This window comes from Podarcis raffonei, chromosome 5, assembly GCF_027172205.1.
Source record: "Podarcis raffonei isolate rPodRaf1 chromosome 5, rPodRaf1.pri, whole genome shotgun sequence".
NCBI lineage: Eukaryota > Metazoa > Chordata > Lepidosauria > Squamata > Lacertidae > Podarcis > Podarcis raffonei.
In genome coordinates, this window is record NC_070606.1 from 37,308,634 (window position 1) to 37,336,505 (window position 27,872).

Here is a 27,872-nt window from a genome sequence, read left to right on the forward strand (position 1 = left end):
TAGATAGATGATAGATAGATAGATAGATAGATGATAGACAGATAGATAGATGATTATGATGATAGATAGATAGATAGATAGATAGATAGATAGATAGATGATAGATAGATAGATAGATAGATAGATGATAGATAGATAGATAGATGATATAGATAGATAGATAGATAGATGAGAGAGAGAGAGAGAGAGAGAGAGAGAGAGAGAGAGAGAGAGAGAGAGAGATGAGAGGGGGGATACTGGAAGTTAAAAAGGAACTGTCCCTATAGAAAAATGCTAATTTGGCTGCACAGTGCTTAGGACAGGTTATAAGCAGCTATATAAGCATCACTGCAACAGCGGAACACCAGCATTGTATGCAAATAGGCCAGCACAAATGTTTAGGAAGGAGGATATTTAGGAAGGAGCTTTTACTGGTTTTTTCCCTTCCTAAAAAGAATATTTTCCAGATTCTGCCACTGATGTAGTCCATATCCCTATGAATGAACTTTAAATGCAGTGTGATTAGCTGGAGGGGATGGCAGAAATCACAGTTTAGGAAACCGAGGATGCTTTTTCTTCATGCAATGATCCAAGAGTGTGCCCCATTGAAAATTCATGGGAGCTTACTTCTGAGTAAACATGCATAGGATTACATTGTGAGGCTTGATCTTCACATGTAGCAGAATGACACAATAAGGTTTTAAAGGGGTAGTTGGGCTCTTCAAATTCAGACTACCGGGGGAGGGTGGATATCACATGATTTAATGCCTTCCTGAAGCTGCAGGTAGAAGATCAACACGGCAAGAAGTGGGCTGGTTATAATAGGTTGTGTTTTTGTTTTAATTTTAGGAAGCTTTTTCACATGTGGAACCCATGCAGTCTAAAGTGGTGTGGTCCACCTTGCCACTTGAGAATTGTATCACCTCTTTCTGCTGTGTATGCAGACTATACATTTGATATGACATATTTCAAAGAATTCTGGGAGCTGTAGTTTGTTAAGAGTGCTAGATATGATAATTCTGTGAGGCAGAAACTACAGTTCCCTGGATTCTTTGGAGGAAGCCATGTGCTTTAAATGTGTGTTGAATATCCTTTATTGTGTGGATCTACAACTGAAATCCTAGACACACGTATTTGGGAGTAAGTCAAATGGAAATAAATAAAGGTCACTTTTGGGTTGGCATGCACAAGATTGGGTTGTCAAATTGGTCACCTAGAAAAATCTATTCCATTGCTTTTGAAAAATATTGTGGAAAATAAACACAAAAGGGGAAAATGGAACAATATAAATATTTATTTTTCCAGTATAAAATAATAAAACATAAATAATTCTGACTGAACAAATTATAACAAATCACATATCCATTAGATCTATTGACAGTCATCAGAAATGTTATCAGGTTAGATGCTTCTTCTTCTTCATTTTTCTTTGTGTGTCCATATTTTATTTCCAATATGAAGCCAAGATATATTCCATAGGAATCATAATAAGCATTAATTTGACTCTCACAACTCATCTTCTCATTTCAGCAAGCAGAAACTCTCTTACATACACATTGAGCATACACATTAGCCTTATAAAAGCTTGGATAGCCAAAAGAAAATGGACTCACAGTGATAGCCTCTCTCCGATGGCTTCATTAAAATTGCTTGTTCCAAACAACCATAGGGCTATGCATACTTCACAAAAACTGTTCCATAAATACATTAATATAAATAAATGCAGTGCAATGGTGTGGGTTTGTTTCCAGATGGTTAATCTGGAGAGGATGGCTGAACTCAGCTTCTGGCCAGCTTCTCTGACATGTCATTTTCCCCGACAGCATGGCTAAGCGTTCCAAAGAGACGGTCCCAGTGGGTAAAGTATGGGGCATAGTTGAATTTGAACTTCAAGTGATGGAGATCGTGGTGTGGTGCTCCTCCATACAGACCAAATGGGACCAGTCTGTGGGTCGACCACGGCAAGTCATAGCCAGAATGATCCTCCACCGCAAACCAGATGTTGGCAACGAAGAATGTCATCTCCGTCAAAGGATGACACTTCAGCAGCATTGGGCTGATCCCCGCAAAAAAACCCAGCCAAAGCAGTTCCCACATGCTGGCGTACTGGGTGGTGAGAGCAAACGTAGAGATGTGCTTGTGGTGGACCTTGTGGAAGGTCTTGTAGAGCCATGGCACCCGGTGATGGAGCAGATGCCACAGGAAATACAGGAAGTCAAAGAGCAGCAGGCAGAGCGTTATGTCCAGCAAGAGCCTCGGCAAGGCAGGAGCTTTCACTGGCAAACTCACTGGTCTCCAGTACCAATGAGCGACAGTCACTGGGAAAATGCAGACCAGGTGGTGGTAGACGTTTTGAGTCATGCAAAGCGCCATCATACTCAGAGTGGGAGAACTCTGGGGCTGGATTTTGTACTTTCTCAAGGCTTGGACTCGAGTGCTGAAGAAGTCCAGAGCGATGAACGGCAGGCAGAAAGCTGTGTATAGCGTAAAGTTGAACAGCACTGGGAAGAAGGGTGACTTGAGCAAAGCCTCCTGCGTTACGATGAAGTCCCAGACCGGCTGCAAAGTCAGCATGCCTTCCCTGTCCTCCAGCCCATCACAACTGAGCAGCTCTCTGTTCTGAACACTGGAGTTCATGTTGCCTTGTGCTGCTGCTGCCGCTGCTTGTCTGTCTGCTGCTGCTGCAACCGGGCTCCTTTTAACCAGCCTTCTTTCATCCACTCCTTCATATGACATCACAAAAGAAGGGGGAGGAAATTCCTTTAACTAACCCGTGCAGTTTCCTTTCTTTCTCAAAGTTAAAGAAAGCAAAACGTGTCAAAGGAATTTCCCCGTTGCTTATTTCACGCGTTTCCCATTGGCTGAGCTGCCCTTGGCCACGCCCCCTCTTCTGCACATTCCATTGGATTTTTCCATTGGACGCAAGCCTGTATAGCCTGTTGCTTATCCAAGCTAGTTTGTGAAAGAAATGACATTCTGCAGGATGCAAAGGCATAGGGAAATAAAAGAGGAACGCGTGCACAACCTCCAGGCAAATGAAATCAGTAGAGTCTGACTAGGGTGTGTTTCAAAAACTGGGAAAGAAGTGAATCACATTCTCAGATTTGTGAGACGTATTAAAAGCACGAGAGTCTAAAAACAAAACCTGGAAACTTAACTTCTGGCTTCTCAACTGTTGGCATGTACTAGAGCAGGGGTAGCCAATGAGGTGCCCTCCAGCTATTGCTGAACTTCAATTCCTATCAGCTAATAATAATAATAATTTATTATTTATACCCCACCCATCTGGAATAGGGATCAGCAGATAACTAGGGCTGCTAGGCAATCATGTCCATTTTTGTTTCTTTCCCCCATTTTTCCAGTCTTAAGTTTGGCACACTTCATTTCCACATCTGTTTGTGATTTTTTAAGAAAATAGTCTACATGAAAACTCACCGGCATTTTAGTGTGAATTTCTCCTAATTGTATGCAACTTTGCCTAATACATATGGGACATGGGTGGCGCTGTGGGTAAAAGCCTCAGCGCCTAGGACTTGCTGATCGAAAGGTCGGCGGTTCGAATCCCTGCGGCGGGGTGCGCTCCCGTCGCTCGGTCCCAGCGCCTGCCAACCTAGCAGTTCGAAAGCAGCCCCGGGTGCAAGTAGATAAATAGGGACCGCTTACTAGCGGGAAGGTAAACGGCGTTCCGTGTGCTGCGCTGGCTCACCAGATGCAGCTTGTCACGCTGGCCAAGTGACCCGGAAGTGTCTCCAGACAGCGCTGGCCCCCGGCCTCTTAAGTGAGATGGGCGCACAACCCTAGAGTCGGACACGACTGGCCCGTACGGGCAGAGGTACCTTTACCTTTTACCTTGCCTAATACAGTCATACCTCATGTTGCATTAGCTTCATGTTGTGTCTTTTCGGCTTGCGAATGCGGCAAACCCGGAAGTGTATACTTCCAGGTTTTGCCACGTGTGCTTGTGCAGAAGCGTTCTGCATGCTTCACACATGCACAGAAGTACTCTATTGTGCTCTGCGCTTGCGCAGAAGCGCCGCTCTAGTTGCACACTTTTCGGGGTGTGAATGGCACCCCGGAACGGATTGTGTCCGCAACTAGAGGGACCACTGTATATGCATTTCTGCAAAGCCATTTCCCCTGCTACAGTGTATTTTTGCATGTTTTCATTCATGTATGCATTTGTATCAACATTTTACCCGTTTTGCTTTTTTTTTTTTTTTTTTTGGTACACAGATGACTAGAGAACTGCATTGCAAAATTCGGAGAAGTGTGAATTCTGAAGGATGACTGTGTTTCAGTTCATGTATTGTTTTGGAAAGTTCAAATTAGGTTGATTCACCTTTAAATAGGAACTGAACTGGATTTCTCCCCCATTTATGCATGCAACCCATGCAAGTCATTCATATATAACACTCAAGCGGCAATCCTATGCACACTTAATTGGGAGTAAGTTCCAGTGAACATAATAAGAATTACTTCTTAGTAGACATGGATAGGATTTTAAAGGGTAATTTAGTCAGTGTGGTGTAGTGGTTACACTGTTGGTTGAGGACCTGGGAGACCACAGTTCAAATCCTGACTCAGCCTGGGTAACTTTGGGTAACCTTGGGGCAGTCACAATCCTGCTGCCTAATCAACCTCATGGAGTTGTTGTGAGAATATGGTGGGGAGGGGGGAGAACCATGAACACCACCTTGAGCTCCTTGGAGGGAAGGTGGGCTATAAATGTAAACAGCGGCAAAATAAAATAAATCATAATAATAGTAGCAGCAGCAGTAGTGCTCTACTGTACTAAGCACTGGTTTACAGTCAAGTTCATGCCACCACTTTGAGAACCAATGTCCTCTGACAGTTCGGTCTTCAGGAACTATCCCCACTTCTTATGGTTAAAGACCATAAACGAGGGGAAATTGTGAAGAGCCTTGTATCTCTCCGTCCTCTACACTTGAGGTTATTGGAACAAATGCATCTAGTGGTATATTGCGTCATACATGACGAAGAAATTACCGGAACAAGGCACCACAAATGGTTCAAAACTTTAACATTTGAAGAGACTGTGGAAATTAAGTGTCACTGTCATCTATTGGACACAGTTAAATATGCAGGGCACTCCTTACTACTGCACACAGTGCTAATCCTGAGGGATTAGAAACTATTAATGAATTAAAATGATTCCCCCAAAGGGAATAAACTCTACCTTGTCTGTTGTAAGTGCTGTTTCTCACTTCCCTTGGGGCTATAGGAAATTAAGGATGTGTCAAGGATTAAGCACTTCTAATCTTAAAAATCCTCCAAGACACATAACACCTCTGTCATTTCAGGGATTCATTTTATTGGCCCACATCCAACTCATCAGTACCTCCAAGAACTGGTCTAACACCTCAATTGCCTCTTCTTATTCAGATGAGACAGAGAGCTAGAGCTGGGTGTCATTTGTATATTGATGACACTTCATGCCAAATCACAGAGGCTTCCTAAAGTTGTTAAATAGCATGAGAGACAATATGGTACACTGTGGTACCACAGGACAACTCCCATAGTGCTGAACTGGAACCTCCCATGACTACATTCTGGAAGCAGCCCTAGAGGTAAGAGCAAAACCACTGGTGTATAGGGACTCTAGCTCCCACCTCTCTGAGATACTTGAGAAAGACACTGTGGTCCACAGTACTGAAAGCTATGGAGAGATGAAGGAGGATAAGCAGGGTCACACTATCCACAATTCTCACTTCATAGATGTCATCAACAAGGGTGCCCAAGACAGTTTTAGTGCCATGACCTGGTCAGAAGCCAGACTGGAATGTATCCAAGATGTTTTACAAAGATTCAATAACTTAATGAAATTGCTAGTTCTATTAACTACATTCGTGTTCAGATGATGTGTCTCTAAATCCTGGATCAGATATGGGGAACCTGTGGGCCCCCTAAATTAGGGTTAGCAGACGTCCCTGGATTTGCAAATCTGTCCCCGGACAGACTCCGTCCCTGGAACGTCCCCAGATTTGCAAATTTGTCCCCGGGAAATGTGGCAGCGGCAGCCTCAGCAGCCCGGAGCCAACCTGGTAGCACAGCTGGCTCTGGCTGGCTTCAGGAGCTGCCTGCTGCTCACTGCCGCCGCCACTGCTGAAGCAGAACCAGGGATGTCCGGCGGTACTGATCTCCTTCCCCCTTCCCTCTTTGTTTTGACAGATCGGGGGAGGCTCAGGAGTCACGGACGGGCCGGCGTTGCCCAGGGGGGTACAAGGTGCGTGGTTTCTCTGCCAGGCAAGGTGCAACGCCCTTCTTTTGCACCCTGTGAAACATAAATGCGCAGAGGGTTTTTTTAAAATAACTGGGCAACAGCCACCCACCTGTGACTCCCAAGCCTGCCCCATCAGTCAAAACAAAGGAAGAAGGGGGCAGGAGATCGGGGGAGGCTCGGGAGTCATGGGCGTGTGACGTGCTGTTGCCCAGTTTTTAAAAACTGCGCATTTATGTTTCACAGGGAGCGAAAGAAGGGCTTTGCACCTTTATACAATATGCATGCATGCTTGGGCCCAGGGTCTTTTGCCTCACCATCCCCACTACTGACTCCCTGTTGCTACTCAGCTTCAAAAAAACAAACAAAAAAAAACCATTGAAAAAAATCTGGTAACCATATCCTAGATGCTGTTGGACTCCAAGTCCCATAATCCCTTATTATTGGCCATGTTGACTGATGGGAGTTGGAGTCCAAAAACTCCTGGAAGGCCACTGGTTCCACCCTGCTATCCAACTCTAAAGATGTGATGGGGAAACGATTTGGGTGAGCCATTAGACAATACTTTGTGGAAGAGAATCTGGGTAAAAACTGCCTTTAAAGTTGTTTCATTAAGAATCCAGGAAAATGAACTTGGGTATGAAATTTCCCCACCACAATGAAGCCAAGCCAGTTAAGGAACATGCAGACTTAACATTATCTCATGTAACATAGCGGGTTGGGCCAACAAACTAGGGGACAAGCTATTTCGTGAATATATAATGGGTTTTGACATAATAATGCTGCAGGAAACTTGGGCAACTGACAACATAGTTCTTGATGGTTACCACGCCTACGAAATCAAGGCCTCTGAACCACTCGGAAGGGGACGACCGAGGGGGGGCCTAGTAACTCTGGTTTCTACTCAATTGGCATCACAGGTTACTGGGTGCTCAGTTTTTGAGCAGCTGGCGCTGGGGATCACTTTGCATCTGATTGTATATATACCCATTGAATAAAATGACATATGAGCTATGTCAAAATAAATTTAATTTTTTTTAAAAAAAATCTGTCCAGTAGCACCCTAGAGACCAACTAAATTTGTTCTGGGTATAAGCTTTGGTGTGCATGCACACTTCTTCACACTGAAACCGAAGTCACCAGACCCTTATATATAGTGGGAGGGTGGAGTGGGGTTTTTCTCAGAAGGGTAGTGGGAGATGGGTGATTGACTTAACGTGCCTGATTGTGTCAGAATGGGAACAAATGCTGAAAATGTGGCCCTTCTGATGGGTGAAGCAACTGCCGCACCAAGCATAACTTGTGAATGAGCTATCGTGTTCAGCAGGTGGGAGGAGATACATCCCAGATCTCAGTGCTTTCCTACAGACACGGTCTACACACTCTGCTGCCACCTACTGGGTGTACCTGACATGATGCACACTATACAGGCATTTGTGAACAAGGCCCCAGGCTAAATCTTGCTTTCTAAAAGGTCTTCTGTGTAATATGATTGCACTGGTGGATGTACCGGCTAGAGCTGATCCTTGCATGCTTTTCCATCTTCACACAAGAACCCACAAATTATTGTCATTCTGCTTAAGCAATCACATTTGTTTTCTGCAAAAGAAGCTACATTAGGGGGTTGGCTAGATATTGGGAATCTTGCTTTCAGGCATTAGCAAAAGGTTTCTTTGTCTCTGGCTCTCTTTGTTTCTGTTTCTGTTTCTCTCTCTCTCTCTCTCTCTTTGATACATGTTGCAAAAGCAGCATCCTCCATCCAAGGATGTTACAGAGCAGTTACAAAGCACCATTTGTAAGTGCCACAGCTGCATCTTTTGATGGCAAATAGCATCAACTCACTTTAAATAGTAGCTTGTTCCAGGAAGGTATCCAAATGAAAGCAAAAAGTGGCAGCACTATCAGAATTCAAAAAGCAACAAAAACTCCTGTGTCTAGGATCTTTAACTAATGATTTCGCCATTACAATGAAAGCTACTTAGTAAAAGGTGAAAGGTATATATGATCTGAATAGAAACCAGAGTTTAAGGATTAAGTATGTCGCTCTGAAGTGTCCATATTGTGAAATGTAATACAGGGATTTTAGAATATTTGTGAGGTTTTCTTTCTTTCTTTTCTCTCTCTTCTATGTGTCCTCCTTTTTTCCCTTATCTCTTTCTATACTTTCCCCTGTTTCTTTTTTCTTTTGCCTTTCTCTTTCCTGTCACCCCCTCTTAGTTTTACCATATGCATTAGATAGTAAGATGGTATAAATTTTACCTGATAATATTAATTTTTATATATATATATATATATATATATATATATATGTGTGTGTGTGTGTGTGTGTGTGTGTGTGTGTGTAGAAATTAAACAATGAGTGAGGGGGGGGGCTTGCAGAACACTTCCCCCCTTTCGTAAGTGCACTTGCTTGCTATACAGTGGTACCTCGGGTTAAGTACTTAATTCGTTCCGGAGGTCCGTTCTTAACCTGAAACTGTTCTTAACCTGAAGCACCACTTTAGCTAATGGGGCCTCCTGCTGCTGCCGCGCCACCAGAGCACGATTTCTGTTCTCATCCTGAAGCACAGTTCTTAACCTGAAGCACTATTTCCAGGTTAGCGGAGTCTGTAACCTGAAGCATATGTAACCTGAGGTACCACTGTACTGTGTTTGTTGGTACCACTTTTCCATTGGATCACTGCTGGGACAGCTAGAGGTTACATTGGCTAGGAGAAGGCTTAGGGAGGTCTTGATGAAATGGCACAATAGTATGGAGGTTATTATTATTACTACTACTATTACTACTACTACTACTACTACTATTACTACTATTACTACTATTTACACCCCACCCATCTGACTGGGTTTCCCCAGCCACTCTGGGCAGCTCCAAGCAGAATATTAAAAACACAATAAAAGATTAAACATTAGAAACTTCCCTAAAGAGGGCTGCCTTCAGATGTCTTCTAAAAGTCAAATGGTTGTTTATGTCATTGATGTCTGGTGGGAGGGCATTCCACAGGGCAGGTGCCACTACCAAGAAGACCCTCAGTCTGGTTCCCTGTAACTTCACTTCTCGCAGTGAGGGAACCGCCAGAAGGCCCTTAGAGCTGGACCTCAGTGAGCTGAACGATGGGGGTGGAGACGCTCCTTCAGGAATACTGGGCCGAGGCCTTTTCTCAACCCATTTCATTAATTATTACATTAATTAACTATACATTCCATCCTAAGCCCACCAATTTTCTATGGCAGTTGACAGCAAGAGTACTGAGTTAACACCACCCCCAACTCAGAAATGCAGAAGGGTTTTCCATCCCCACCTCTGATTTAAGAATGCACAAAAGAGTTAACAGTGCGAGCTTAGCATCAGAATTACTGGCATTTTCTAGGTACCAAAGAACGTGTTCTTTACCAAAACCTAGGTCAAGGAAACCTGATGGAGAAAATGAGCAGGCAGTTATTTAAAAGGATGGGGAGGTTAGCAGGTGTAGAGTGGTTGCACAAGGAAATGGGCCATTGTGGTCTAAACCACTGAGCCTCTTGGGCCTGCCGATCGGAAGGTCAGCGGTTCGAATCCGCTTGACGGGGTGAGCACCCCTTGTTCTGTCCCAGCTTCTGGCAACCTAGCAGTTTGAAAGCATACCAGTGCAAGTAGATAAATAGGTTCCACTGTGGTGGGAAGGTAAATGGAGTTTCCGTGCACTCTGGCTTCTATCAGGGTGTTCCGTTGCACCAGAAACAGTTAAGTCATGCTGGCCAGATGACCTGGAAAGTCATCTGTGGACAAATGCCAGCTCCCTTGACTGGACCATCCAAGGATCATTTACCTTTACCTAATATTGATGCATAAAAAGGCATAGGGATGTCTAAACACGCCCAAAAGTCTTCCTTTGTAGACAATGGATCAATGTTTAGGAACTTCCAGGGACTGCCTGGATACTGAGGAGTTGGCACTAGGAAATAACTTGCTACTATTTTTGTGTTTTTATGCTGTGAGCTACCCTGTGATCCTCGTATGAAGGGCAGTACAGAAATTTAATTAATTAATGTAAAATAAAAACTCTTGGATCCAAAATTTAAACCACTTGTTCTGAATTGTCAAGCATTTCTGACACAACTGGTTATTCTTATAGACATTCCTGTCATTGGTTTTGAAATTAAAGCTACAGAAATTCTGACATTTTGGATACCCAAGTAATTGCATTATTTCTCTCTGGTCTTGTACAGCTTCTTGCTCCGTGTGGTTTTTGTGACTAAAAGTGATTGTCTGACCATCTCTTTTTTGGAGAAATCCTTCCAGAGTATCACATCTACAGGAAAACTTCTTCTTCCTTCTTCCTTCTTTTCCTCCTTCCTTCTTCCTTCTTTCTTCTTCCTTCTTCTTTGGCGACCACTTGTAGCAGAGTAAGATTGTCTTCCATAAACACGGTTTCAACAGTGAGTCCGTAAGTGACTGTGGGAGCCAATTCTGGATCCATCCCAGCACCCTCCCAAACCCCCCAAACCTAGAAACTTATGCGGCCTAGGACCCACATACCTACAGGACCGCCTCTCCTGGTATGCTCCGCGGAGGACCTTAAGGTCTACAAATGATAACACTTTGGAGGTCCCAGGTCGCAAGGTGGTTAGATTGGTCTCAACTAGGGCCAGGGCCTTTTCAGTACTGGCCCTGACTTGGTGGAATGCTCTGTCACAAGAGACTAGGGCCCTGCGGGACTTGACATCTTTCCGAAGGGCCTGAAAGACAGAGCTGTTCCACCTGGCCTTTGGTTTGGACTCAGTCTGACCCTTAAGTTTCCCTCCCCTTATGGTTTTGACCTATGGGCTACTTTTAAAATGAGGCTGCTTTTTAAATTGCTTTATTTTTTCCCCTATTATGTTTTTGTTGTAATTTTATTGGTGTTAGCTGCCCTGAGCCTAGCTTTGGCCAGGGAGGGCAAGGTATAAATAAAATTTATAATTAATTAATTATTATTATTAATATTATTATTATGCATAGTGCACAGGTTTCTTCATTATTTCATAACTGCAAGTATGGTTCCTGGTGGGTGTGGGTGTTTATGGGTGTGTGGGTGTATTTACTGTGTTGGCCCGAATATAAGCCACACACAAGTATAAGCCACACCTTTAAAAGTGGAAAGGGGGGGGGGAGAAAAAAAAGACAATACTCAAATACAGTGGTGCCTCGCAAGACGAAAATAATCCGTTCCGTGAGTCTCTTTGTCTAGCAGTTTTTTTGTCTTGCGAAGCAACCCTATTAGCGGCTTAGTGGATTAGCGCTATTAGCGGTTTAGCGGCTTAGCGGCTTAGCGGCTAAAAGGCTATTAGCGGCTTAGCGGCTTAGAAAAAGGGGGGGAAGTGAAAAAAAATCGCAAGACATTTTCGTCTTGCGAAGCAAGCCCATAGGGAAATTTGTCTTGCGAAGCACATCGAAAAACGGAAAACCCTTTCATCTAGTGGGTTTTTCGTCTTGCGAGGCATTCGTCTTGCAGGGCACCACTGTATAAGCTGCTCCCTTAAAATTCCACAGGTACTCACACTCATTCCGTTTTACCGTATGTCCTAACTCTGTTATGGGGAGTGGGGTAGTATCCAACTTGGTCATGTTCATTAATATCAATGAGTCTACTCTGAGGAAAACCTAGTTGACTACTACCCAATATCTTGTTTCTAAAAAGCTTCCTAAAAGCAGATTTCATGTTACCACAGATGTTAGCAAGGTTTTAACAACACCACTCTCCATGACAAAATTTGGGAAGATCAGATTTACTTTCATATATACATTATTATGCAAGTTTAATGACTTAAAGGCTTTTCCCTTTGTCAGGACTACTGTGATGAGAATGCAACTTAAGTTGCATCTCAATACCCCCATTAAAGATGTATGGGTTTAAATATTTCTGAGGAGGGCAAACATTTAATTCCCTGAGGGATTACTAAACCGCACATAGACATCCTAGCAACTATTATTTTTATACAGAATGGTTTTCATGGATAACAAAGGAACATATAGCATTTCTGTTTTCCGTCTTTTCTACAGGTCAGTTACATTTGGTGTGAGACACTGCTGTCGTAGGGGAGAGAGAGAGGTGGGGGAGAGAAGGGGAAGGTAGGGAATGCTTTCCAGGGTGAATTTTCTTAAGAAATATTGGAGTGACATATCCCAACAGAGGCTCCTCTGTCATTAGTGCTTCTCTCCCATTTTTCTCTATCCAAAGTGAATAATTAGAGATAAGAAAAACTAACTAGAAAATTCCAGCAATACAACTGCTAACTCAGGGAGGATTCCAATCTAGAGAGAAACTTATCAAATTAAAGTTTACAACTCAGTGGCAGAGAGGAAGAGAAAGAGAGAGATTAGACCAGAAACTGCTGAGGGAGCTAAGAAAAGGCAGCACTCTATCCCAGAGCAGATAGATCCCATGGCTGGGAAACAACTGGAATTGGACCAGTTCCTCAAAGGTAAAGACTTGGATATCACCACAAGAACTTTTTCTACCCTCAATAGTCATGCTGTGCTAGAACAAGAATCTGCTACACAGCATGACAAAGCAAGAGCAGCAGAGAATCTTAGCCGCTCCTAAAACAACGGAGGAACACCCATGGTCACTGACAGAATTAGAGAAGGCAAGGTTACTAAGCAAATCTTATAACTGAGACTGTGATGAACCTATATGAGAAATGGAATCTTAAGAAATCTTGTAGTGCTTTTCATCAACACACATTGACAGTAATGGGTTCTGAAGGAATATTTCACATTCACTTGTAAGTCTGCATTAAATCCATTATCTCTATGTACATGCGCTGTGGGGCATCATAGCCTATGACAAAATCCAGATGTTCCCATTCAGGAATATCCTTGTGGTAAACTAAGTTTGGGATCTGAGGCAGCAAGAGGGCCATGTCCTTTGAGTCTGCAATCCAGTCGTTACCACCACTCCAGACAGCTGTTGGAAGAGTCATCTGTTGTACGTTGTAGAAAGGCGGTGTTGACTTAAAGAGAGGAGATTTTAAAAAAGTTTAAAAACAGTCTGCAGAGACTCCCTGCTCAAACACACACACTTGCAAAACACAAACATATCTAAGTTGAGGGTTATACCAGTAATGCGCATGTTGAACTATTAATGTGCATAACAACTGGGCATTCATCAGAAGTTGTGCAAGAAAGTGCACATAATCCATCCATGAAGAGGAAATTGTGCAGATTGCCTGGTCAATCTACATCTCAGTGTTGTGCTTCCAGCCTCATACTGGGCAAAAAAGTCCTGCATTGTAGGGGGTTTGACTCAAAGACCCCTGTGATCCTTCCCAACTCTGTTATGTGATGATTCTATGATTTTTTTGAGTACCTAAACTTTGTTCTTGTCCTTACTGTTACTAAGCAACTGAGCTTGTTTGTTTGTTTGTTTTTAATGGCAAGTGGCCGAGACCCTGGGCTGCAGGGCGCTCTGCCTGGCTGTAAATCCAGCATTGATTGTCTGGATTTACTGATTGTTCCGAAAGAATGAGATGATTTTCATGTAGCATTAAGCCCAACTATGACTGAGCATGAATGTGCACTCTGCCTCAAAGGAGTGCACAGACACTTTGACCCTTTTCTGGTCTCACTACTGCTGCTTTAGCATTAAGGACAAACCCAGGCTCATGCTTTGCCTCACTCCAAACAAACCACAAGATGGAACCAAAGTTTGTTCTCTTATTTACAGCTCATGCAGTGTCTTGAGAAAGACAAGCCACATGCCTGGGTTGAGCAACTTGCTCAACCAAACTACGGATTAGCGTGCAGAAGAGCAGCAGCAGGAGAGTCAAGGGAAGGGTGAAGTGGGCAGGCTCTCCTCTCAGGAAGCTCTTCCACACCAGCATTCATGGCAAGCTTTGATTTGGCTTAGAGTTACCTACAAACCAGCTCAGTGTCTTTGACTCATTACTCCCAACTATCATCACTGTGATTCTTCCTACTGCTCCAGTTTTGTTAGCACTGAAGAAACATGATTGCAGTTTCAAGACAGACTCTTCTGGCAAATTTCAAGTATGGCTGTTAGAACCAGACATATCTTAGTTAGCTAATCTATAGAGGGATAAATTTGAAAGAAAGAATGGAAGCAATCCTCATTGGTGTGATGTATTGCTTTATAAAAAAAATGATCTTCATTATATGACAGGGGAGTGAAGATAGGCACCTGGCATATGGCAGATTTGTCAACAAATTTACCTCCCCATATTACATTTGAAATATATTTTTTGGATATAGAAATTAGATATTCTCAAGGGAATCTGGAGACCATTCCCTATAGTAAATGTGCATCAAATTTAAGAGATATTTTGGCATATCCTAAAGTAAATCCGATGGGGACGCGGGTGGCGCTGTGGGTAAAAGCTTCAGTGCCTAGGGCTTGCCGATCGAAAGGTCGGCGGTTCGAATCCCCGCGGCGGGGTGCGCTCCCGTTGCTCGGTCCCAGCGCCTGCCAACCTAGCAGTTCGAAAGCACCTCCAGGTGCAAGTAGATAAATAGGGACCGCTTTCTAGCGGGAAGGTAAACGGCGTTTCCGTGTGTGGCTCTGGCTCGCCAGAGCAGCGATGTCACGCTGGCCACGTGACCCGGAAGTGTCTCCGGACAGCGCTGGCCCCTGGCCTCTTAAGTGAGATGGGCGCACAACCCCAGAGTCTGTCAAGACTGGCCCGTACGGGCAGGGGTACCTTTACCTTTACCTAAAGTAAATCCAAAACCTCTTTAACCCCCTAGATATTTTCAAGCTTGACCAAATAATTCCCATGTGGGAGTTGTAATGGTGGTAAAAGGTAATCCTTGAGCAATCCTGATTTTAATCAAATTTACCACCTTAATGAAGCATATAACCACAATACTCAAGGGAGTGATTAATGATAATGCCTTTATACATTGGCATGGCCACAAGAAAGATTAAGATCTGGACAGGGGAATGCAAAAGTTGCATAAGGACCAAAAAACTCAATGTGTCATTGCTTAAACATTGTATAGAGGAGCAGCGTGATGCTAAATCTAAAGTATTGGTGCTTTGAGAACATACATGGTTCAGAGAAACAATTATAGACACAATTTAAAAGGAAGGAAATAAGAGGGATCTATATTCAGGTAGGTAGCCATGTTGGTCTGACACAGTCGAAATATATTTAAAAATAAAAAAAAATGTCCAGTAGCACCTTAGAGACCAGCTATATTTGTTCTTGGTATAGGCTTTCATGTGCATGCACACTTCTTCAGATACACAGTGTGCATGCACAAGAAAGCTTATACCAAGAATAAACTTAGTTTCTCTCTAAGGTGCTACTGGACAATATTTTATATATATATATATATATAAATATATTGAGAGGAATCTATAGATTAAGAACAGTAGCACCTGGTGGACTTAAGGAGAACATAAAATGGGTGACTGTTATACAACAAGTTGAAGATGTACTTTTATTGGAAATTATGCCACATTTCTTGCCATTCCAGTTGTTATTATTATTGTCACTGTATTGACACAATGCATGGAATTTTTATGAAATGGAGCTAGATGTTAGAATTTTTCAGCTCTGGCCCATCTGGAGCTGATACGGCTCATCTTGGATCGATCACAGCAGAGTATACATCCAGTGTCCGCAACAAAAGGATGAGGCAGGTATGGTGCTACATTGCTAAAAGCTTTATTCCTAAGCTATGCATAGAGCATACAAATATACATCTTGTCTCTGTGAGAAGCAGAGAGCACCTCCAACAAAGAACGACAGAACAAAGGAAACAGGAAACCAGTGTACGTCACATCCCGTCTCCCTTTCCCGTGGGAACCCAACAGTATCTGGACTGTAGAATGAAAACATAGTCCCATGACTTGCAGCTGCTGCTCAGTGAAGAGGGAAACAGAAACCTGATTATCCATGCAATGGCTATTGTTTGTAAAGTACAAACAATAGCAGTAGTAATAGCAGATCCTCTTACCTGAGTTCATTGAAACCACCCATGACCACTGCACTGTCAAATGTTATTTTGGCAAGTTTTTCCATTTGTTTGTGTTTTTGTTTGTTTATTTGCATATGTTCCTATTTTTGAGATATGGTTCCATGTTGTATGCCTTGCTTTAACAGATGGTTGCTGTTAATTTATTTATTTTGTACAAAGCTGTATCAACTGAACATATTGGCTTTTGACTTCACATAAACAAAGGTGCTATTTAGATCTGATTTGGTGAGCATACTGTGACAAAAGTCAGATGTCCGTCCCTCCTACTGCCGAGTGGTGGCAAGAGCCCATGGGGTCCCAGGCACCCATACAGGGTTTGTGTCCCTTTGGAGAATAGAAGACATGGCAGACACTTTTGTGGCTTTAAGAAATATTCTTTGGATTTACGTAAACAAATAAGTTAATATATTTATGGGCACAACAACCGTTTAATTTTGTGTATGTAGAACCTGGTGATAAACTTCATTTAAGTCTGTTACCCTTGACTTTTTAATTTTACCTTGGAACTTCATATTATCCACCATGTGTTTTATGAGCAGCAGCCTTTGCCACGAGTACCTGTGGCCAAGCCTTACCAGTATCTACCCTCATATAAACACCTACAGAGAGAAATACTCAATTTGTGAAAAATTCTTACCTGGTTGTGGTGAGCCATGTTTGCTTCCTTGCTTCTCCAGTCAAAGCCTTTGAACTTCCCAGCCTTCACAATCTGAAAAAGAGGTGTGCCATACTTTGAAAAACCAAATGGGCAAAGCAGGTGATATAGAAGTGTGCTATATGAATAGACTGTGGTACCAGCATAAACAGGGATGTTGACTGTGTCAAAAACCATGCTATGATTAAGGCTATGCAATAATGTCTAACTTCATCTTTAGTGAGAACAAAAGTTAATGTAAACATACAAAAAAAGGTACACAAAGCTATTTGAAAGTAGTAGACCTGTTTTTTAGTACTGCTCAACCTTCTACATCTCCTCAGTTTATCTGATATCTCGAGAATGTTTGACACGTGTTCTACTAGAAATGAAGTGTTACTAAAGTGAATCAGGAAGAGGTTTGCATTGGAATCTGGAAGGAGCACCTTGCAAGGCGCTTTGACATCCTCGACATCCATTAGGACGCTTTGACATCCATTAGGTAATTGACAAATTGGAGGCCCCACCCTGTTGTTGAACTTTGCATGTGAAACTGATCCTGATAAGAATCAGGCCTGTGGAGCAAAAAAAGGTTCCCCAGACTTGATCCAAAATAGAGAGCAGGTTCAAGGGAAGCAGTGGCTGGGAAGAAACAACTCGATTGTGGGATATATGAGCCTCAAATAACCAGCATGTTTAACCCTAGTTAATTCATGAAGGGTTTAAGACAGTCCAGCCAGGCTTAACTAGGTCATTCCCCCTCACTTTGGAAGGAAGGGCTATCAAAGCCATTATTCATTCTCTTTTCCACCCTGTGAATCCAATCAGAAAGGACATCTTAGCTAGATGCTCCAAGCTTCTACCGTATGGCTTTAGCAAGCCACCTTTGAGTTTCTATACAAATAATTCAGATGACACTAAGTGCCTGTCTTTTCTTGCAACTCTTATGGGAAAGCACATGACTCTGTAAATAAACCATTTATAACTTACCAAACATATGCTCTTTTTCTATGCTAAGGGAAAGAAGGGGAGTTTTGGAAGAAACTTAAAGGGAGATATTTAAAAGTTCCAACAGCCTATATTTCAATGTTTTGTGATTTTAAATTTCTGCTGGAGCTCCCTCACCAAAGTGAATTTGCCCCAAACCTGGATCAAGGCATGTAGGGAATTCTCCTTTTATTCTTTTAAACCATTTACAAACAAACATTAATATCCAACAGAAATGACTCTCATGAACAAGTCAGGTTCCAATGCGCTTCTACAATCCCTCTTCTACTGCAGATAGGAAAAAAAAAACCCATTTTATTTAGTACTACAAGTCTGTGACTTGTACCTCTTTGTCAGATTGTTCTGTTCTACTGCATTCAAGACCATGTGCTCCCAAATCATAGTACTGCCTTGCCTGCCCAATGATATGAAGACACAGCCTTTGCTAGCCAGGAGCCATGCTGATGCTTTGGACTACAACTCCCATCAGCAAAAGGCAGCGTGGCCTGGCTGATGGGAGTTGTAGTCCAATCAGGCAGGTAAAGCTTCCAGTAGCACTGGGTTCTTCACTGAGACACAATTCAGTAAAATATCACAGAAATGTAGTATTTTGTCCATCTTCATGCAGAAGGACTATTTTGCCAATAAAAACAAATCCATTGGGGATATTATTGTATCTTTAGCTTTTGAAATACTCCTGTTTGGAAACATTTAAACACAATAAATCTGTCTCAGCTTTAAATCCTTTCTCATAAAAACAAAACATATTTCTGGAGTCTGTAAAAAGAGAGTTATTAAGAATTTTTCTTTCAATCATATTTATTAATTTCATTCTTAAAAGTCTTTGTAAAAGCCTGTTCTGATTGCCCATTCTTCAATCAATACGAAAACCTTTTTTTAAAAGAGAAAACAGGATTTCAGTGCCACCTGAGTCCAGTGAAGCATGTTCTGGATAGATGTCCCAGCTGGACAGTGTGATAAATAAACATCGATTCGACTCTGTAAGAAAGTGCAAAGTGATTAGCTGAATTTATCACAAATTGCAACAGCCACTTCCCTACCATTTGGTTTGTTTGAACAAAAGCAGTGCACCAGAGCTCAACATCGGGATATCACACAGGAATCCAAGTTTACATAGTAGCTCCACTTAACACTTTCCATGGGGCAAGCACAGCACACCGTCCAGGGGGGCACAATACTTGCCTTGTCTCAGGCAGTGGCAAACCATGCTATGTCACTGCTCCTTGTGCAGGAGACACCATGGCACCCCACAGGCTTTTACTAGGGTCCCAGACTCTGAGCTCTCCTTTAAATAATAAATCTCTATCCATCATAGCTCCTTGTGCAGGAGACACCATGGCACCCACACAGGCTTTTACTAGGGTCCCAGACTCTGAGCTCTCCTTTAAATAATAAATCTCTATCCATCATAGACGCAAAAATGTGCAGTTATCTTCTGTGTTTTGTCTAAGTGTAATTAAGTTATGGATGGCACAAGTAGCAATCACTTCAGAGAAGCCTCCATACACCTACCTTTTTTTTAGAGCACACTCCTACTAAGTAATCAGAAATCTTACCATATTGAAGTTTAGCACATTAAAGCCATTAAACAGGAATAAAACAGTGCCACAAAGATAATCCATTGGGAAACGGTTACACAAGGAAGTAGCACACCATTTCATTGTTCTGTCTTGAGCTAAAAACTGCTTAGTTCCAAACATTTTCTGCCAAAACAAAAACATTAGTACATACACCATTTTGTTAGTCAGTTATCTTTTTTTCCTATGGATACTTCTAACGAGTAGAAACAAAATATTACAAAAAAAACTGTTATGAGAATCTTCCGCTCAGACATATAGGATAGAATACCCATTCAAATCCCACAAGCACAGTCAGACAGAATGACCCTCTGGACCTTCCAAGTGTCCCTATTTTCCAGAGGCTATCCCAGATTTACAGAAGCCATCCTGGTTTCTGATTTGATCCCAGGAAGTTCCCCATTTTCACCGGAGAAATGATGAAGGGTATGGAGTTTTGCAGCCCCCAAGACAAGGAGATAAGTCACTATACAACCTTCAGAAGAAATCTGAAGGCAGCCCTGTATAGGGAAGTTTTTAAATGTTTAATGTTTTGTTATGTTTTCATATATGTTGGAAGCCACCCTGAGTGGCTGAGGCAACCGAGTCAGATGGGTGGGGTATAAAAATAAATAAATAAAAATAAATAAAAATAAAATAAAAAGATGTCCCTATTTTTTATAGGAGAAATGTTGGAGGTTATGATCCTCTGCAATATTTAAGACACAGACATTGTAATTAGAGCCATCTAAGAGAAGTGATGCAGTTCAGGTGCATCTTGCCATGTACACAACGTGCAGTCCTTCTAGTCCTTCTAAAGTGGTTCAGGAACAAGCTAGATGGTAATGGTTCCCACAACAGGAACACTTGTTCAGTAGGAGCCCAAATATGCAAAAGACATGAGTTATGCAAACATTTTGCCAAATGTCCAGTAGCTAAATAGATGTGCTTGAAATCATTTAATTCTCCAGTCATTTCAGCAAAAGTACCTTACTGCTCTATTGTATGCCTAGTGACTTAATTTAGTGTCATGTCTCCTGACTTCATCCCCAGGCTGAGAAGATGAGAAGTAGCTATTCCTCAAATCTGAAAAGGACAGAAGTGTAGCATAGCAGCCAAGGGTGACTAGAACATGGGGGGGGGGGACTGACCATGCTCCAATGTTGTTTTAGGGATTTATAGAGCTAAAAGCAGCAGGACAGAAGACATAGACAGCACAGGAGACCCAAGTAAACAGCCTCCAACATGATCAGCGAGTGTCTATGAACCCTAAAAATGGGTGCATGTGCCTGTAAATATGATCAGCATGGCTCTCTTCCCCTATAGCTATTCATTGTTAATAAGGAATTAAGTCCGCAACTTTAAAGAAATACAGAAATAAAGGTGGAAATGGGGAAGGGTTGCCGGGGAAAGGGCTTTGGCAATCCCACCTGCCACTGAACCCAAAAAGTTTTGACTCTACTTGGTTTTGACGTTAAGCAAGATCCCTGGAGCACAGGCTTACTGTACTGTAAATAAAGCAATACTGTTATAAATACATTCCTGAGTTACCCACAGGTGTGATCTGCCACCATACCAAAAAGATTCTCATGGCAATTTTATTAGGAACCGTAGAGAATTGCGCCAAATTCTTTAATATGGGCACTGGATGCAAACAGTATCCATGAGTATAGAGCACCAACACCTTTCATTTTCTGTCCACAGCAGAAACTGGAACCCATGACACATACAGCAAGGGACAAAAGCCAGCCCCTCATTCTTTTTACCCCCCAAAAGTCCTGGCACAGAACAGCCAAAGTGACACTGTGCTATCAAGTTGCAGCATTGGCTAGCTTGAGCTCTTTAGTTGTCCAAGAGCATTATAAATGGCCTCAGGTCAAATGGAAAGTGCATCTCCAAGTACTGTATTTTTCCATATATAAGATGACCTTTTTTGACCCAAAAATGAGGTTCAAAATTTAGGGTCATCTTATACACGGGTACTGATGAGGTGGGACAGGCAAATGGTTTTTTGGCACGAGCCCGAGACTGTAAGCGGCGATTTCAGCAACACGAGTGGAAACCACCTATCAGCTGCCCGATCGCCGCCAGAGGCTGCCAATCACACTCCTGCTTGCTGTGACAAGGGCAGCTGTCTATTGGCTGCGACAGTGGAATCGGAAGGGCTAGTGGCGGCAATTGGGCAGCTGTGTTCCGGTGGGTGAGCGATTTTCAGCATTCCCCCCAAATAATCCTCCCCCCAAACCCCCTATTTTCTAAATTTTGAGGCCCCCAAAATAGGGGGCGTCTTATACGTGTGGCCATCCCATAGACGGAAAAGGATGGTACTTAGCTACATCCAGCAATATTTGCATTCTGTTGTTTGAAGAAATATTTTGTCCGAAATACGTACTTTGAGCTTAGGTTCAGGAACCATTGCAAGTTTGGTCAAAGCCGTGTTGGTCAAATACTTTACAGTGGCTACTGGGGCCAATGCAAAGAATATTTTGATCTTCTTGGCTAGGTGTGGCATGGTTGAAAATGCAACGAATGCTGGGGGGGGGGGGGAGAAATGAATAGAGTTAGCAATGTAGTGTTGAAAAAACCCAGTAACAAAATCTTAAACCCAGTTTTCACATAATGCAAAACTAATCAAGTACACGGAATTGTATGCCCTGCTTTTTTTAAAAAAAATCAAAGTGACTTACAAGATTAGTGAAATAAAACAACAACAGCAATAATAGTAGCTAAAACTGAGGATAAGCAGATCTGAAGTTTAGTTCTCCATGTTTCTGGTATTAACTTTTTGTATCTGTAATTTTATGTAGAAATTGTTTGGTTTGGTTATGTAGTTTTTAATGTGTTTTATTTATTTTTATGACTACTTTGCTATATTTGTAATTATGTAAATCTTTTCATATTGTAAGCTGCCATGAGCATTGTTTTAACTGTGGAAAGGAGACGTACAAATAAAATGATGGTGATGATTCCCCACCCATTTTTTAAGTGCTTATGAAAATCATTTTAGAGCAATTTTCTTGAAGCTTGCATGATTTGTCTGCAATCTTCTTATCCAGTATTCACAGTTTTGTAAAGCACTTTTTCCAAATATAACACTTTTTTGTATATATTTCCACTCATGCATTTTTACCCTAGTATATGATTTTTGTGCACATTTCTTGGATGCAGAACTTCTTTTCAAAATCTAGAGAAGGGTGTATTTGGAAGGATGGCTGTGTTTCAGCTCACACATCGTTTTGCAAAGTGTTAATGAAGTGGAATAGGCGCATGAAATCACAGTGAAAAACTGACAGAATAGAAAGGCCAGAAGTTTAAAAGAGAAGCAACAAACCAGAACTCTATAGGTATCAGGGTTGCCAGGGCTCTAGGGCTGACCTAGTCTCCAGGTTTGCCCATTCCCCTCCAGGGGGGATTGCAAGCTTAAGTTCAGCAAGAGCTGGCTGTAAATTGTAACACTGACTCTCTGGAGCACGGGGGGGGGGTGTCTTCCCTCCTTCACTTCTACCCTCTCCTCATTAACCTCCATCTCCAGGGCTTTGTGGTGGGAAGGAGTGCAGAGGAAGAAAAGGAACTGGGCTGGGCTCAAGAGGAGGAGAGCCTTAAGAGTGTGCATATGTGCCTTAAGAGTGTGCACTTTTTATAAGTCCCTTAACCAATTTGAATCATCATCTATATGGGAAATATCACAAGGGAGGAAAATGCAGGAAACTGAAATGCAGGGATTGTTATTCAAGATGCTTCTCCATAGGTGTCCATAGATTCCATGGAACATCACTGTACCATGAGCAAGATGTCTCTTGAATTTAATATACAACAGCAACTGCACATATAATTATGTAGTGAATAGAATTGCCCGCATGTGTTTAGGAATCTTGCTAACCTACCCATTGTGCTGCCCTGGGAATGACCAACATAAAATATTTTTTCCTGACCAGTTTTGTTCAAGACAAAGTTTATTGAAGCTGGAAGGTCGTATTTAGCCATTTCATCAAAACTGCAAAGAAAAAGGAACATGTTTAACAGACATGTATATGCAGTGGGATCTACATTGTGAAAGCCTAAAATGCCCTGTTCTCTGTCCAGTGCAATACAAGAACAATTTTTTTAAAAAAATATCAGTTTCAGGAAGAACAGTATTTATGCTGTGGGCAGGAGAGGACTCTGCTTTCCCTCCAACCCATGTCTGTCTGAGAAGCTTCAAATTCCAGCAGAGATTCAGAAGGACAAATATTGAGTCTTTCCAGATCAAATCTAATTGCACCTGAAGTTAAGCTGATCTGCTATCATCTATTCTATGGAGTTCACCAAGGCCACATTTCACCAAGGCCATATTTTCCCCAGGAACAAACAACTTGTTTGTTTGTTTAAAGGGACAACTACCAATTTTACTTACTTGGAAATGTTTTTCTATACCTCCATATCATATAAGAGGAGGTGGAAAAATATGGCTCCAGTAGGAAGAGCTTGACTAATTAAAATTTTCCCCAAAGGGTGAACTAGGAACCAGAAACAAGAAATTAGGTTTAAAAAGCTCACTCTACCTGAATAGCCAGAATTCTTGATGCTTCTCAGTATAGTTGATGTGTTTGTTGGACCAAGTGTTACCTCTGGTGTCTCCGAGCCAAACATCATAACCAGCATCAGCCAATATAAAGCCCAGGCTGTTGTAGTCCATATTAAGCACCCAGTTACTGCTAGAACCAAACAAGCCATGCTGCAAGAACACTGCGGGCCTGGGACCTAAAAGTGAATAGTTATAAGCATAGCTACAATAGGTCATTTCAGTGTCTCCATCCAATAAGATGCAGAAGGGAAGAGCAAGGCACAGGCAGCTTGACCCAGAACAGCCTCACGTGGCCAAGCTCTCCTCACATTGCACCTCTGCTCTCCTTCCCAATAATCACCAGTGATGGTGGTGTTAAGAAGCCAGGAGAACAATGATGCCCCACTTGTTCTGCCTCACTGACCACTAGTGTGTATCACCTACTATAAACCTGGAATGCAGAGCAGCCCAGCAATTTCACATGTCTGGAATTTCAGTCTGGAATGAGTATCTTCTAAATGCAATATGGAAAGCAAGGTAGAGGTATTTTTAAGAATCAACATAAATCATCAGTTCAGTATTTGTGACATTTGATTTAAAAGTACTGTATGAGGAATCAGAACACTAGCTTTAATATTGTGAATGATTGCTTTCATCTATCTGGTATCGTATGAATAGCTCAACTATGTAGACCAATCGCAGGTAGCAGTGCTTGTTAAAGTATTGATTAGAGTGTTGATTAAGCTGAAATAATTTACTGCTTGATCTTTGAACCTGATAATGGAGATAAAAGTAGGCAGCCGTGTTGGACTGACACAATTGAAATATAAATAACATAAATAAAAAATTGTCCAGTAGCACCTTATAGACCAACTATGTTTGTTCTGGTATAAGCTTTCATGTGCATGTATCTGAAGAAGTGTGCATACACACAAAAGCTTATACCAGAACAAACTTACTTGGTCTATAAGGTGCTACTGGACAATTTATTTTTTTTTGACTTATAATGGAGCTTGGCACTGGAAGCAGGAGGCTCAGTCCATCTGCCCTTCCTTCATTGCATCACCTTTGCTGCTCAGTTTTCAGATTATCCTTTAATCAAGCTTAACAAAGGCAATGCCTTTAAGCTCTCCTACCCCATTTTCATTGGACTGAACTCCTCGCCCAAGTAAAAGCTGCAAACAACACACATAATTACATTGGTAAATTGAGCTGGCAGTGTCGACATTTACCCTGTTAGCTCTCGCCTTTAAAAAAATTTCAATAAATCTGGCAGTGACTCACTCTAGATGGCTGAAGTACATATAGAACCATAGATTTCTAGAGTTGAAGGAACCCCAAGAATCAACTAGTCCAACCCCCTGCAACGCATGCATCCATGACAGATGCCCATCCGACCTCTGCTTAACAATCTCCAAGGAAGGATAGTCCACCACATCTCATGGGACTCTGTTCCCCTGTTCAACAGCTCTTATGGTCAGAAAGTTCTTCCTGATTACTTATAATTTGAATCCCTTGGCTTGCTCCATCATCCATGGGACAGCCCTTTAGATATATGAAGATGACTATCATATCTCCTCTCAGTTTCCTCATTACTAAGCTAAGCCGACCCAATTCCCTCAACTGTTCCTCATAAGGGTTGTTTTCCAGACCCTTTATCATCTTTGCCATCCTCCTCTGCACACACAGAATAATAGAGGCTAACCCTCATCTAGTCCAACCCTCTGCAATGCAAGAATCTCAAGTAAGGCATCCACGATAGATGGCCATCCAATCCTTACTTTAAAACCTCCAAGGAAGGTCCACCACCTTCCAAAGGAGTCCATTCCACTGTCAAACAGCTCCTACCATCAGAAAGTTCTTCCTGATTTTTAGATGGAATCACCTTTCTTGTAACTTGAAGCCATTGGTTCAGGTCCTACACTGCAAAGCATTTGTCAATATCTTTCTTAAATTGTGGTGCCCAGAACTGGACACAGTATTTCAGGTGTACTCTGACCAAGGCATAATAGAGCTGCACTATTACTTCCTTTGACCTGGTCACTGTACTTCTGTTGATGCAGCTTAGAATAGCATTAGCTTTTTTTGCTATTTCATCACACTGTTGACTCATGTTCAGCATGTGGTATACTATGTCTCCTAAATCCTTTTCATACGTACCACTGGTAAGCCAAGTTTCCCCAATTTTATATTTGTGCAGGACATGACATTGGTCCCTACTGAAATTCATTTCGTTAGGCATCCACAATAGATGACCATCCAATCCTTACTTAAAGTTTTGGCCAGTTATCCAATCTGTTAATAGCAACTCAAATCCCAATTCTGTCTTTAGTGGCATTGGATACCCCTCCCAGTTCGGTATCTTCAAATTTGATGAACACCCCCTCAGTACCTTCATCCCAGTCATTTATAAAGATGTTGAATAACAATGGACCCGGACAGCACTGTACAGCACCCTACTTATCACTTTTTTCCAGGATAATAAGGAACCATTTGTCAGGAGTGCATGCAGAATCCAGACCCTGTGACTGGTAGGGCCTCGCAGGACTGGGGCCTTCCTGAATTTGGCCTGGAAGGGTAAGGTGCAGCCGCACAGGTGAGCCTTGACAGAAGACTCATAGCACCTGGTGGCAAGGGCCAGGAGCAGCATTTCCCTCTGTCTCTTTGCCACAGCAACATGCTACCCACCTAGCTGTGCTTTGGCTTCCTGACTCCTGGTATCCTGACTCTTGGACCCTTGGCTTCCTGACTCCTGGTTTCCTGACCCTCGGACTCTTGGCTTCCTGACTCCTGGTTTCCTGATTCATGGACTCTTGACTTCCTGACCCCTGGACTGCTGACCTGGACTGCTGATTCCTGTGTCCCGTCTTCTACCCCAGTCCCGACGTACCAAGCCGGGACTCCAACTGCCTGTAACCTGGACCGTGACACTGTTAGTCAGCACTCTTTGGGTTTGGTCAGTCAACCAGCTACAAAATCACGCAACAGTTACCTTATCCAGTACAGTCATACCTTGGAAGTCGAGCGGAATTTGTTCTGGAAGTCCGTTCCAAAACATTCAGAAACCAAAGTGTGGCTTCTGATTGGCTGCAGGAAGCTCCTGCAGCCAATCAGAAGCTGTGGAAGCCCTGTCAGATATTTGGCTTCCAAAAATAGTTCGTAAACCAAAACAGTCACTTCTGGGTTTACTGCGTTTGGAAGCCAAAACTTTCGAAAGTTAGACTGTTCAAAAACCAAGGTACAACTGTACTCATTTTACCAGCTTCTCTGCAAGAATATCAAGGGGGACTTTGTCAAAAACCTTACACAATGTCCATAGCATTCCACCAGACTTGTACCCTCCATCAAAAACTCCATCAGAAAAAGAAATTAGATTCATCTGGTATAAGGTTTTCTTGCAATAAGTAAAAAGTTTCCAAAGCAATAAATTATTGTTTTTCTAACAAGAAAATTAAAAGTCCTCACAGTATTTGCATGTATACATAATATATACCTCAAAAAACACACTCACCTGATTTCTGGTTATTTCGTTTCCCATGAGGAATTCTGTTAATACTCAGGATATACCCATCATCTGTCACCACTTCATATGTCTCACTGGGATATCCTCTGAAAGAAATAATTTCACCCTTGGTGGCAGGGGAGAAAAGAAAGGTTTGGTTGGTGTAAGGCTTGGGTCTCTCCCACACACATGAGATGACTACGGCAGTTGATTAATTAAGATTTATTGGTTCAACAAAAAGCCCTGGTTGGAACTCGACTAATTTCAGTCTTCCTCCGATGCCTCTGTTGTCGGGACTGAGCTCCGCCCCCTTTTCCCCCAACAGGAAAACCCCCACCTCCACTTCCTGTAATTTTCACGCTTCTCGGCTAATCTTATGAGTCTATGCAATCAGGGTGAGTGCATTCTCTCTATTTCTGTGTCTGTGTCACTATCAGAGCCTTGCAGA

The 27,872-nt window shown here is 42.3% G+C and overlaps 2 protein-coding genes across 2 annotated transcripts; both read right to left on the bottom strand.

Annotated features, from left to right (window-relative positions):
- Nucleotides 1-1,252: 1,252 nt before the first annotated feature.
- Nucleotides 1,253-2,740, bottom strand: CH25H (cholesterol 25-hydroxylase). The gene has a single exon (XM_053387446.1). The coding sequence runs from the start codon at nucleotides 2,713-2,715 to the stop codon at nucleotides 1,759-1,761; it is 957 nt and encodes a 318-aa protein (XP_053243421.1). The 5' UTR covers nucleotides 2,716-2,740; the 3' UTR covers nucleotides 1,253-1,758.
- A 9,743-nt stretch (nucleotides 2,741-12,483) lies between these two features.
- LOC128413369 (putative lysosomal acid lipase/cholesteryl ester hydrolase) lies at nucleotides 12,484-27,632 on the bottom strand (the record flags this gene model as incomplete). Its single annotated transcript, XM_053387409.1, has 8 exons — nucleotides 12,484-13,192; nucleotides 16,819-16,890; nucleotides 18,730-18,801; nucleotides 19,380-19,526; nucleotides 21,772-21,911; nucleotides 23,264-23,373; nucleotides 23,921-24,119; nucleotides 27,434-27,632. Coding segments are annotated over 8 exons (1,173 nt in total), but the record flags the coding sequence as incomplete, so codon positions are not given.
- Nucleotides 27,633-27,872: the final 240 nt, after the last annotated feature.

Coding starts and splice junctions, on each gene's coding strand:
- CH25H (XM_053387446.1), bottom strand. CDS start 2,715: ATGTCATATGAAGGAGTGGATGAAAGAAGGCTGGTTAAAAGGAGCCCG.